Source organism: Crocodylus porosus, unplaced genomic scaffold, assembly GCF_001723895.1.
Source record: "Crocodylus porosus isolate Cpor-Errol unplaced genomic scaffold, CroPor_comp1, whole genome shotgun sequence".
NCBI lineage: Eukaryota > Metazoa > Chordata > Crocodylia > Crocodylidae > Crocodylus > Crocodylus porosus.
In genome coordinates this window covers 100,808,367-100,821,680 of record NW_017728947.1, presented here as the reverse complement: position 1 = coordinate 100,821,680, position 13,314 = coordinate 100,808,367, and the positions used below count along the sequence as shown (strand labels likewise).

General features: G+C 42.5%; 1 protein-coding gene across 1 annotated transcript in view; it reads right to left on the bottom strand.

Moving 5' to 3' along the window:
* Positions 1 to 6,815: 6,815 nt before the first annotated feature.
* The window catches only part of ASPG (asparaginase), a 73,539-nt gene continuing 67,040 nt past the window's right edge, over positions 6,816 to 13,314 (bottom strand). Inside the window, exons 14-16 of the mRNA XM_019550792.1 lie at positions 9,928 to 10,027; positions 9,530 to 9,589; positions 6,816 to 6,944 (exon numbers count right to left, since the gene is read on the bottom strand). Of these exons, the coding sequence (XP_019406337.1) occupies positions 6,903 to 6,944; positions 9,530 to 9,589; positions 9,928 to 10,027 (202 nt within the window). The 3' untranslated portion in view covers positions 6,816 to 6,902. The remainder of the gene's footprint in view (positions 6,945 to 9,529; positions 9,590 to 9,927; positions 10,028 to 13,314) is intronic.

Below are 13,314 nucleotides of genomic sequence, written 5' to 3'. Positions count from 1 at the left end.
AAGTACAAGGGGAAAAGGAATCTAGGTGAGCTGGTTATACCCTATGAAGGGTGCAAGAGAAGATTATCCTAATGCAAAAAGAGGACGGGAAGAACAGCAAAGACCAGGCTGACTAAACAGAGAACTCTCTGATGAGTTGAAACTCAAAAAGGAATCATACAGAAAGGTAGAAATTTGGCCATGTTCCTAGAGATAAGTATAAGGGTATCACAAAAGTATGCAGGAAGAAAATCAGGAAGGCCAATGCACAAATTGAGATGTAGCTAGATAGGGACATAAAAGGTAACAAAGAAGCATACTACAAGTATGTTGAATGTAAAAATATGACCAAAAATAATATAGTGAATGGTGAGAGAAATCTAGTAATGATAATGTGGAGAAGGATGAACTATTTAATGCCTTTTTACTGCAGTCTTCACAAATAAGGACAGCTGTCAGACGATTAGCACAGTTGGCAGCTAATGGGAGGGGTGGGGGGAGTTCATATACCTGGAGTAGGGGAAGAATAGATTAGAGGCTGATTAGAGAAGCTAGATGTTTTCAAGTCAGCAGGGCCAGACAAAATACATACTAGAGTACTCAGGGAATTGGCTGAGGTTATAGCAGAGACACTGGCTGTACTTTTTGGAAAGTCATGGGCAGCTAGGGTCTGGAAAGAGGTAAATATTATGCCTATCTTTACAAACAGGAATAAAAGAAATCAAGGGACTCACTAGTCAGTCTGCCTCGATATCTGGAAGAAGCATGCAGCAATCTGAATCTATTTCTAAGCACCAAGAGTATCAAGAACAGCCATTCATCCAGAGCAAGTCAAGTTTGACTAACTTGATTTCCTTCTAGGTGCACCCCAGTTCCAACTCAGGGCACATTTCTGAAAATTGAGGAAACCCTACAGGGGCATTCCCACAGTGTGCAGGATTGGGGCCTTGAAGCCCAGGGCAGCTGGAGAGTATGAACAGCTCTGGGAGGCCCGTGTTCTCTCACCTTAAAACAAGAATCTGCTGCAAAACAGCACCATAAATTGATGCCACCTTTTGTGGCCACAAATTTGGGCATGTGTGACACAACAAAAGGGATGGACATTTGTTTGCTTTTGGTAACACTGTTTGCAGCCTTAATGCATAACTGGTTGGATCATTTTGCTTAAAGGGAAGTCATCAATGATTTGATGTCAGATTGGGAAGAGGCATTGATTGTCGTTTGCCAGGGGTCTGTCCTGGGTCTGATATTTTGTAATATCTTCATCAACAATTTGGAGGATGGGACTGAGTTCATAGTTAACAAATGTGCAGATGACACCAAGCTGGATGGACTGGAGACACTTTGGAGAATAGGGTTAGGATTTAGAATGACATTGAGAGGAAAAAAAGAAAATGAATACCTTACTGGGTTGTATTAATAGGAGTGTTACTTGCAAGTCAGAAGAAGTGATTCTTTTGCTCTATCCACCATTGGCAAGGCCTCACCTGGAGTACTATGCCCAATTTTAGCTTATGTCTTTATTGAAGTGCAGTGCCCAATCAACATGGGCAACTGGTACCACCCTTAGTCGGGGCAGGGGGGGCACATCCCCCCCAGCAACCAGTCAGCGACAGCTGGCGCTCATGGAGGGGGCGGGGGGGCGCACTGGCACCCCTGTGCACCCCCTACGCATCGCCACTGTCAATCAAGAAGAATCCAGTGGAGAGACAAAAAAATAAGATTAGAGGTTTAGGACACGTGACAGGAGAAAAGGTTTGAAGAACTGGAATTATTTAATCTGGAGAAGACCAAGAAGGGATGTGACAACAGTCTTTGAATGCCCAGAGAATTCAAAGACTGATCAAGGAACAGTAGTCTTAAATTGCAACAAGGGAGATTTAGATTGGATATTAGCTTTGTATTGTTTAGTCACTGGAACAGATTATCTAGAGAGGTTGTGGAATCTCCATCCTTGGAAGTTTTAAGAGCAGGATAGGCAAACACTTAACTGGAAGAGTTTACACAGGGATGGTCCTGCCTGGAGAAGAGGGTTAGGTTAGATGGTCTCTTGAGATCCCTTCCAGCCCTATTTTTCTATGACTATGATTCTACAAAATAATCAACCTTCTCTTGCCCTCCCTTTCCCCTGATTTCCTGATGTTTGTTGCCGTTGTTTGCATCTTGCCTTAATTTAATTGCATGGTTTTTAGAACAAAAAGAACACATCTTGTGTTTTTACCGCCCCGGTTAGGATGTGGGTCACTGGACACTACAACAGTAATACAAAGCTATTTTTATCTATCCACACATTGACTGTTCTGACAGACAACATAACCTATGAACATCCAGAAACTCTGTCTATTCTGTCTACTAGGGGAGGGGGCATATCCTTGTTATGAAGAGTCTTGCAAACATAGTGTTCTTTTGGTCAAAGAGAATTATAGATGGCCTCAAGCTTTGAGGCTGGGAGGATTTTGTTAACTGGAGGAATACTGTAGCTCAACAGGAATGAGGAGATGCCACCAGGGGAAAATGTGGGGAATTTATTTCATTATGCTTTTTTGGCTGAATGTACTGACATTCTAGCTTGTGCACGATGATCAGTAAATGACATTTTAACGCCATAATGGATGGAGTTACCAAAGATGTTTGTCTGGCATAGGCAGAGTGCCCCCCAGATATGAATGTGCATTACTGTTTGGCTACCCACAATACAATGCCATCTGGCCATCATACACTTTGCGAGAGTCTATGTGTGTGTTTCTGCCATTAGAAACCTAACTGAACCAGGACTTACTTAATTGTCATCATGCACTGAGAATTAAAATCAAATAGGCAGAAGAAGGGATGAACTGAAGAAAAACAATGTCCAAGCCAGCAGTGGAAATGAGTCACTGGGGGATGAAGAGACCATTGCATTAATAAGTTTTTTCTTGTGCATTAAGAAGTTTCATTTAAAATGTTTGGATTCTTCTCCCAACAATCCAGATCTGCTGGCTTTCCAGAACCAGATTAGAAGTATTCAGGGAATGTCAGCTTTCACACAGTCATCAAGGAACTGATGCTGAAGAACACAACCCTTCCGCCTGGCGAACAGAAGGCTCAGGAGGGACTTGGTGGCTGCCTATAAGTATACAAGGGGCATGCATCAGGATCTGGGAGAACACTCGATCACCAGGGCTCCGCAAGGGATAACCAGGTCTAACGGCCACAAACTTCTTGAAGGCCGATTCAGACTCGATAAATGGAAAAACTTCTTTACAGTCCAAGTGTCCAAAGTCTAGAACAGACTCCTCCCAGAGGTGATGCAAACACCTACTCTGGATTCATTCAAAAGGCATTTGGATGCTTATCTTGCTGGGATCATTTGATCCCTGAAGACTACCTGCCTCTGGCAGGAGGGCTGGGCTCGATGATCTCATGAGGTCCCTTCCAGCATCTAATGTCTATGAATCTAACCCCTTCTTAGTGACAGAGTATACCAAAGTCTCTCTTCATTATAAACTCAATAAAAATAGGAGATTTGAGTAAACATCAGGGTAGACTATGACCAATTGCTTTGACTATAAGACCTGTACACTTATACCACTGCAATGGCACACTACTATAATTTGGCCCAGGTTTTAATCGCCTGCTTTAAAAGACAAAGGTACATGTGGGAAGAGCAGTGGATATATATCTTGACTTTGGCCTGTTTTCATAAGGTCTCCCATAGCATTCTTGGCAAGCAAGGTAAGGAAGTACAGGTTGGATGAATGGACTGTAAGGTAGACAGAAAACTGGCTGGATGGTAGGGTTCAAAGGATAGTGATCAATGGCTCAGTGTCTAGCTGGCACCTGATATTAAGTAGAGTGCCCCAGGAGTCAGTCCTGGGTCTGGGTTTGTTCAGTATCTTCATCAATGATCAGGAAGATGGGATGGCGTGCACCCTCAGCAAGTTTGCAGATGACATGAAGCTGGGGGGAGTAGTACATACACTGGAGGGTAAGGCTGGGATTCGGAGAGACCTCAACAAATTGGAGGATTGGACCAAAAGAAATCTCATGAGGTTCACTAAGGAGAAGTGCCAAGTCCTGCACTTAGAACAGAACAATCCCATGCACCAGTACAGGCCGGGGGCTGACTGACTGGGCACCAGCTCTGCAGAAAAGGACCTGGGGGTTACAGTGGACTCTCATCAGGAGGGAAGTAAAGCACTGGAACAGGTTGCCCAGGGAGGTTGTGGACTCTCTGCCCTTGGAGATTTTTAAAGACGTGGCTAGACAAAGCCTTGGCTAGAATGATATAGTTTGAGATGGTCCCGCTTTGAGCAGGGGGGTTGGACTAGATGACCTCCTGATGTCCCTTCCAACCCTCATTTTCTATGAGTCAGTGATTTAGTTGCCCTATCTTGGACTATTTTTGTATCTACATTATTTTGATCTCAGCAACTTTGACATAGAGTATTTCTAGGTAATAAAGAGGAAAGAATAGAGGGAGCATGATTATAAAGTTTCCCCGAAATTAATGACCTTTCTGTAAAGTCTGACAGGATTCAAGACTTGTTTTATAAAGTTCTCTTTCCTTGGTACATGCACAGGGTTTAAAGTACAATAGAAAATTGGACACCATTCTGCTGCATTTAAACCCATGGACCATACTTCAATAGTTGGAGATCTAGGTGCAACTCCACATACTATTGATTGAGTTTTATTTCACCAATTGGCTCAGGTAAGTGGCTTTTCTACAGTCTGGTTCATTGCACAGTGGGGTCCCATGGGGCACAGTGCTTGGATCTGCATTGTACTGTTTGTGCTATTTGTACTTCACTTTGGTGCTATGATTTAGATATACATAAAGAGCATTGCTCTTTTCTGTAAGCCTTGTGTTGAAGCTTGTAATACATCTCAGCTGTCATACAATCCTTGTTTGTAGACGATGTTGACCATTTATTTGGCAGGTTACAACTTGTATACAAATTTTGCAAGTAGGATGCTACCCCTCCCAAGGTGCACCTAACCTATCACACCAGCAATACAGGACTATTGGGTTTTATTTGGTTTTGTTGTATTTCTCTTCATTTACAAAGCAATATTATCTTTATGCTCACCATAGCAAGCAAGTGCTCACTCCACCTACATGATTGAAATCACTACATTCTAGCTTCAAGTGTTCTCTGAAGTTGTGATGTTGTAAGGAAAGTCTTTTAATTCCAACATTTCTAAAGCACTGGTCTATTCTTGTAATCACATAGAAAGGTAGGGTTGGAAGTGACCTCAGGAGGTCATTTAGCCCAACCCCTTAGTACACCAATTTCAAGAGACTAGCGGCCACTCACATGCCTGAAAGATTGGTCCCAGATATTTAAAAATCGAGATTTCTTTGCCTGGTTTATGAGAAAGAAGTTAGTATGTTGACTTTTTCCCAGTTTTTGAAGTTTATTTTAACATTATCTTTAGATCTTATCAGCTTAATTCAGTATTGGTTTAACATACTATTAACATGAGATCTATATTTACTTCCTGAGTAACCTCAGCAATTTAACATTTTTTTAATACAATGGGTCAAGACGGTACCTTAGTAAGAGAATTTACTAATAAACCAATACTGTTCAATCCAACTCATATCAAATTAGGCTTGTAAACTATTAATGACATATATTAAAGCTTTTTTCTGTAACTATAAAAATGTCAGTGAATTGGCACACTAAATTATTTTAGTATAAATCAAGATAATGCAATTCTAAGTTTGTGAATTAAGTCATATATGCAACATATAGCATTAAAGTGAAAAGTCTTTGCATCTGGAAGAGAAAATGGTGGTTTCAACTTGTGTGAATCAAGATCAGATTCCTAGTAAAGTCTGATATATAATGCAGCCTGGGAATGCTCCAACACTAAAGAGCTCAGAAAAGGATCAATGGCACATTGACTGAATGAGAATAAGGGCAGTAGGAAAGGGGAAAATAAGGAGAGATGCTACCTGATGCTTCTGCAAAGACTCCATTTCTGGGTGGCAGAAAAACAACCAAAATTAGATAAATACAGCTCTTTACCTTAGCAGAAATTTCTCCATCACATACATGCACAATGTGTATATATATCCGACATGGTAACTAGAATTTGCAAATACAGGGTGTACTTTTGGCATGTGTGCACACACACACTAAAAGTACACCCTGTATCTGCAAATTCTAGTTAGCATGTTGGATACAAGATATTACAAAGCTTTCATATCTAGAAGCTAGTTACTTCTTTAAACCATGAAACTATTCGTTCCTTAGCTACTAAAAATGAGTGGATCTCCAACCTGTGGTCATTCTGATTGAGTCTTGATAAAATGTGTCATTCATACAAAAGCTCAGTTTACCTAAAGAGTCCCTTAAATGCTTCCAGCATCAGACCTAACAGTGAAATTTGAAATGACATATTGGTAGAGTAGTACAGAACTGCAAGTAGAAGGCTTTGACTAACAATTTATTGCACTGACACACAACTGCTGTAATTATTACCAAGATGATCAAAACTATTGCAAAAACATGCGAAGTGACACAAACATTTTTCCCCCAGAAATTTTATTAATTTAAACCCAGAAAAGTACAATTAACTATGAACATTTCCCTTCACAGATTCAGTGCAACAGGAAGCAGTCTGCATGAAGCATGTTCCTCATTGATTCAGTAAATTATAAATTAACACTCCCCTGCCCAACCCTCCCCCACCCCAAATTACAACAATAAAGAGGCTTTCCATCCTGGCATTCCTTTTTTATACAAATCAGCCACTTAGCACTGAAAAGCAAACTACACTGAGAGGTGACATGCTAGTAGAGGTTTTCATGTTTAAAGTAAGTGCTAAAATAAACATACTACATAGAAAGTTAAATATTTCCACATCTATTTTAGGTTTACAATACACCCCAGCACATTCCTCTTTTTATTAACTGTCCAACTTCTAATTGTTCAAAACTGGTACTCAGAACGGGCATACTCATCTTCTCTGACCTATGGAGACAACATATAAAAGGAAAGATTAGTTTTAAACTGTGCCACATTTCCATGTAATGGCTATAGCCTTTCTAGGAGCTTCAGCTGCAGCATCTGGAGTGAGCTTTGACCCAACAGTCAAGACCCTTCTTGTCTAGAGGTGGTTCTGACCATAGGAATCACGAGAAAGTTGCTGCATGGTACAGAGTTAAGGTTATGAGCTTCTCTTCAAATCTCAAATATTTTATCTGAAAGCCCTCCCCCCACAACCCCACCACTGACTTCTGAAAAATTAAGTTATTTCATGTATCATTTCCTGCATTGTGAAAATATTAAAAAATGCTTGAAAATATTCCATCATGACTACAGGAAAACCTTAAAGCCTTCAAATTTAGCTCAAGACTGTCATTCCTCCCACATCCACTCCTTTTATTTTAAAAACTAAGGGCACCTATACACATGCTGGACATCTGCTTGCGATGGAGCAGACTCAATTAATGGAGTCTGCTGGAGCATGTTAATTTATGCACTCCAGCAGCCTCTTGTGTCACATGTATTCAACATCCCAATGCCTCAAAATTGTGGTGGGGGTGCTTGAAATAAAGCTCATTGAATGAAGTTAAGTTCAAATGTCCCCACCACCATTTTGAAGTACAGGAGGCTGAATACACATGATGCTGTGGGCGCTTTAATTAGAGCAGCTCTCAGAGCCACTCTAATTAAAGTGCCTCCCCCCTCTCCTTCCCACCACAGAGCACGTGTATAGATGCCCTAAAGGACAGAAGGTCAGACTCTCCATTTCCCAGAAGCTGGTGTACTTATTTATACCAGCATGTAAAACAATGGTCTCCAACCTTTTTAAGCCAGAGATCACTTTTGGAATTTAAAAGGAACCAAAGATATACCCCCTACCTCCACCCAGCAGGTAAGTCTGCGGGGAGGGGAAAGGGCTATGGGGGGCAGGGCAGATCAAGCCCTAGCCCCACTCCCTCCCTCACCGCTGGAGCCTCGATCTGCCACCCACTCAGCAGGGGTGAGGGAGGAGCAAGCCCTGCGCAGTCGGGGCAGGGCGAGGGATGGAGCCACAAGCAGCTCGCCCAAGGGGCAGGGGGAGAGGGGAGCACGCAGCCCAGGAGGGCCTGGGGGGGTCCCCAGATCTGCACACATGGCAGGCTGGGACCAGGGTTGCACCAGCCTGTTCCTGGCCACGTTGCTAAAGCCAGGCAGCTGTGGTGGCAGCACTGGGAGCGGGGCCCCAGGGGGGGCTGTAGCCCCCTGAACCCCCACTCCCAGTGCCATCCCCAAGCACACCATGGGCCCGGCCTGGCAGGAACACCCCAGCACAACCTTCCAGCCAGCAGCACCAGCTTGCCCTCCCCACGCCTGCCAGCCCCCACATGTCCTCAGGGGGGTTGAGGAGGAAGAGGAGGGGAAGGCTGCTCTGGGCTGTTCCTGCCAGGCCTGGCCCATGCTGCACTCAGTGGTGGTGCTGGAAGTGGGGGTTTGAAGGGGCTAGAGCTCCTTCCCCCTCCCACCCGGTGGCCCTTCTCCCAGTGCAGCTTGGCCAGGAACAGCCTGGTGCTGCCACTGCCCTGGCCCTGGCTCCAGCCCTGGCCCATCCTGCCCCACATGCAGATCCAGGGGCACACACACCCCCATGCCCTCCCAGGCTGTGTGCCCTGCCCTGCTCCCCAATCCACCCTGGACGAGCCACTTGCAGCTCCATCCCCCACCCCAGCTGCAGCTGTGGGCCGGGCTTTGCGCCCCAAGCCCACTGCACATGCCCCCTGGGCCTCTGCCCCTTCCCTCCCCCCGCCAACTGACCTGCTAGGCTTGGGGGACAGGGGGCAGGAGAGGTGGTGCACATGCATGCTCAGCCCCCGTGGCCCAGGATTCACTTTAAGAAGCTCCAGGATCCACCAGTCAATCCCTATCGACCAGTTGGTGACCACTGATTTAAAAGGGTGTCAAATTCTGCCAGTCCAAATGGAATTTCCTGCTCACATCCACCAGCAGCCCTGTTCTACATTTGCAGGGGAGTAGAAATCTACCCCAAAACAATGAATTAGGTTTCTGGGGTGGGTGCTTTAATATTTTGCCTCTCTGATCTGGAAGAGAGAGGTCTGTTCTACAGCAGGAGCACACTATACTGGAGATGAGAAATAACTGAAGGCAATTTAAACATATTTCTATAATTGGATACCAAACCTCTAAGCATCTGGACAATGGACAGGGTTTTGTTGACTGTTCCTTGAGGAAGATATGCCCAATTTGCTGATTTTGTGAATTAGTGCTGATAGTTTAGAATTCAGATACAGTTTCTGGAAATCTCATCTTCCATTAACCCATGTCAGCATCTACCATAATAAAGTGATTTTGTGAGGCCTTTTACATTCGGGTCTTTTATTAGCTAATTGCCAATGTATAAAATTTGTTATGAATTATGTGCTCAAGGTCATATAGAAAGTTTGTGTTTCAATAGAAGATTGAATCCAGAATTCCTGAGTACTGTTCTGTGCTTTAAGTATATAACTTTCTAACAAAAAATATAAAGGCTGATCTAGATGGGTTCCAGTAACCTCAAGCTTTTAAAATATCCTTACCTTCTTTGTCTTCCATTGATCAAAGAAGTTTAGGAGCTCTGAATTGCCTTTAGTCTCTGCCTGTAAACAGAAATATAAAGAGTAAATGCTGTCATGTTGTTTGTGCATGCCTGCATGTGCATGTGCGTGCACACACACTCTTATGAGAAATCAAAAAACTAACACAAACTATTGAAAGCCTGAATGGAATGCTTATTCCTGAATGATGATGCTGGACAATTTTACTTGACAGCAGTTCTGGGAGTGTCAACTTTGAAGCAAAGATTTGCTTTTTTTTAATCAAACACATTTAATTGCATTTAACTTTCCCAACCAAACACTGTCTGACATTCCAGATGGTTGTGCCACAGCATATATGGCTAGAGCTCCACATGCAACATAGCACAGGGCACACTTACAACTTGTAAGGGAGTTCGGCCATCATAACCAGTTTCTTCCATGTCTGCACCAGCCAGATACCAGGCATACAGCCCTTCCACATCGCCATTAGCAGCAAGTCTAGAAAAGGAACGATTAAAGTTAATCTTAAGGATATTCACTATAATGATGCATTCTGTTACCTAAAGGGGAAATTACTGTGAATACTGAAACAAACAACAGGTTCAGCATGGCTTCCAGGGTGGTAGGGTGAGGGAGGGAGATTACAAAAGCTATGAACAGCTGAGCAAGCAACATTACTTGATGAATCAGTTCCTTAAATTAACAGGGCTGTACTACAAGCAACTTACAACAGGCTAGTTTCACCCAGTGGGTGTGACTATGACCAAAGGGAAAAGAGACCTGCAGTTTCATATTTCACAACATATTTATCTCATTAAATGAAGTTTAAAGGGGGTTTAGCCCACAATTCTGTTTCAGGGTTCCATCTGTTCAATACCAGTTTGAGGATCCATGTAGAGAAGAGGAGAGCAGACATACTACCAAAACACTGCACCTTTTTGAAGAAGGCTCCAAAGGCTATAGATAACATATGTGAAAAAAACATTTCCTTTAGCATCAAGTAGCTACTCATGATCAGAGATTATGGTGCCCTGTTTGTGGTGCTTTTTGGATAGTTTTAAGACAGCTACGTTATTTGGATCTTTGTTAAAGGGTTATTTATAAAACTCATAGCCGCCCCCGCCACCTCGCCCCATCCATTTTACATGTTCTGAGAATAAAACCTCTGCTAAGGATGGTCTGCATCCACATTTATAGAAAACACCATACAACACAATGAATCAAAAGACAAAGAAGTGGATTAAAACTCTACCGTGTGACCCACTCCAAAAAGTTTCCTGCTGCCTCTTGGTGACCTATCAGGATCTGGGATCTGTAAGCTTTCAGTTTGGACAGTGTTTCTAGTTCTTGTGTTACAAATAAAAAAACCTGGATGAATCCCAGTATCTTGAGTCTGCAGACAGGCTGAAATAGCAACCGAGCACCCCAGCCACTTCAAGAGGAGGTCAGTTCTGAAGCCTGACAGTCACCTAGTTGTTGATAGTTTTCACAGAAGAAAAAGATAGGAAAGAGAGAAGGAAAAGGCTGGTTTATTTAGGTCAGACTGTGGTACCCCGCCTGTTGCCCTGAATATCGCTCTTTGTGAACATGTGAAATACAGATGATAGGAGGCACTTTATGCAGTGGAGCTGTTCTGACTGGGAGTGGGGTGGGGAAATGAAGGTGAAATGTCAAGGGCTGGCAGCCAAGAAAGCTTACGGCATGTCAATCCACAGCTGAGTCTGAAACCACTTCATAGAGATTGGTAAAATATTTCTAGATACTTATAAAAACATAGAAAGGGGAGTGAAGGCCTCCGACTGCTGCAACTGAAAGATGAGTGGGAAGAAAGCTGGAGCAAGGCCATTCTTAACTACAATACAAGCTAGTGAGGAGAGTAAGAAGGGGAACGAAGGAAAGGCCTTCCTTGTGTCTATGACTTGTAGGATAGTGTGGGACAGGGTAGAAGAAGAGTCCAGGCCTGCATTGTGTGTGAGAGTTTAATAGTGGAGCAGGCTGGCATTTTTGAGACTACACTTTTACAGAAAGCTCCTTCCTCTTGACAACTGATCAAGGGGCAGGGAATATAATATGGAGCTAAAAGAAGAGCCCTTAAATAAAATGCATAGTCAGCAAAGCAATAGGAAAGTAGGGAAACTAAGTGCTCCAGAAGTGATCCCTCAACAAATGAAAGGTATTTTGTTTAGGAAGATTCGCTTCTTGCCAAACATACAAGAGGAAGCTCCTGGACTTTAAAACAAAAGCTAGTATATAGGATTTGGTAGTGTAAGAATGATATTGTAGCTGTGATGGTCCAGAAATTGTGCAAGAGGCAAGGATTTCTTAGGATGATCTCTTCTATTGGATTAACTTTATCCCAACTATGTAGTTGGCCCAAGAAATAGTATCACTCTTAAGAAATCACTGCCTCTTGCACAGGATTCCAAAGCTTCTCAACACCTAGACAAAGTATTGCGTAGCCAGAAGTGGGTTTGTCATTCAGGCACTTGTAAAGTGAAAACCTCTTTGCCCAGGCAGGAGAGCATTCAGAAGCGTAGCCAAAACATCCAGGCAAGTCAGCCAATTCACCGTAGCAACACGAGCAAGAACTGCCGTGCTTGGATACTGTCTGCTTGACATCACCTATTCAGAAAGGGCAGTTCAAAGTTACAATGCCAGGGAGGTTTGAACTATGAAACTGCTTTGAAGTCAGCAAACAAACAAAAATAATGATCGTCAATGACAAATCAGTAATTAAAGGTTGCTGCACATTAGGAAAACATGCATTCTCAGTTTACTCAGTTAAACGGAATTTGAACAATTACCTGCCAAAGAATAAACAGATTTAGCTCATTATAGAAAATTTGCATGTTTGACTACTTATAGTTCACAAATTTTGTTGTTATAAATAATATCAACATGAAAAAAAATCTCCTTTCAGTTCCAAAAATCACATTAACCAAGTCACAGGGTATATACTTGAATGCTTTCATCATAAGTACTAATTATGTGTTTCACATAGTTTAATATATACATATGTTACTGACAGATATGTTGAAAGACTTTAAAAGTATATCACATTTCTTTTCGTTGTAATATTTGCTTTGTATTTTGTACAGATTTTAGTATTTATGGCAGCAACCTTACCTATAAATTTAAAAGTCTTCAGGGGTAGTTACTAAAGAACAAATGGATCATTTTCATGGTTCTTTTCACATCAAAGATCAAGGAGTAAAAACTAAAAATACAAAAATTGAAGTCATAATATAAACAAGGCATCCTTCAGCAGTGAGGGTTAAACACATGCCAGCAATGTGCACATGGACATATTTGCTAAGCTACTGGGCCACCTGATACACCTTGCTGGAGGCAGGGAGAACACATGAGAATGGTCATTACATTTTTGCCATTTGGGAAGGAAGAGTAGGGAACAGTTCGGTATTACCAGAATGGCCATTATCGGGGAAAAAAATACTGTGATGACAGAAGAGAAATCAAAGATAGCAGAATAGCGATACAAGTAGGAATGTTAAGTAATATGTGCAGGTTGCACACTAATAGACAAGCATAAACACAGCCTGCCAATCCTGGGGTTTTTCACTGTTTCAAAACACACATTGTGATAACATCAAAATAAGAATGAAGACCATCACATTTCAGCTTGTAAACGCATCAGTGGTTGCAAACAACATTTCCCATGGAGGTACTGCTGACTTGTCCTGCATAGTGTGGGAAGGCTGAACAGCCTTCAGGCAATTCCCTTCAAACTGTAAGTGATGTTAGGACTTCATTGTTCTCAGGGACTC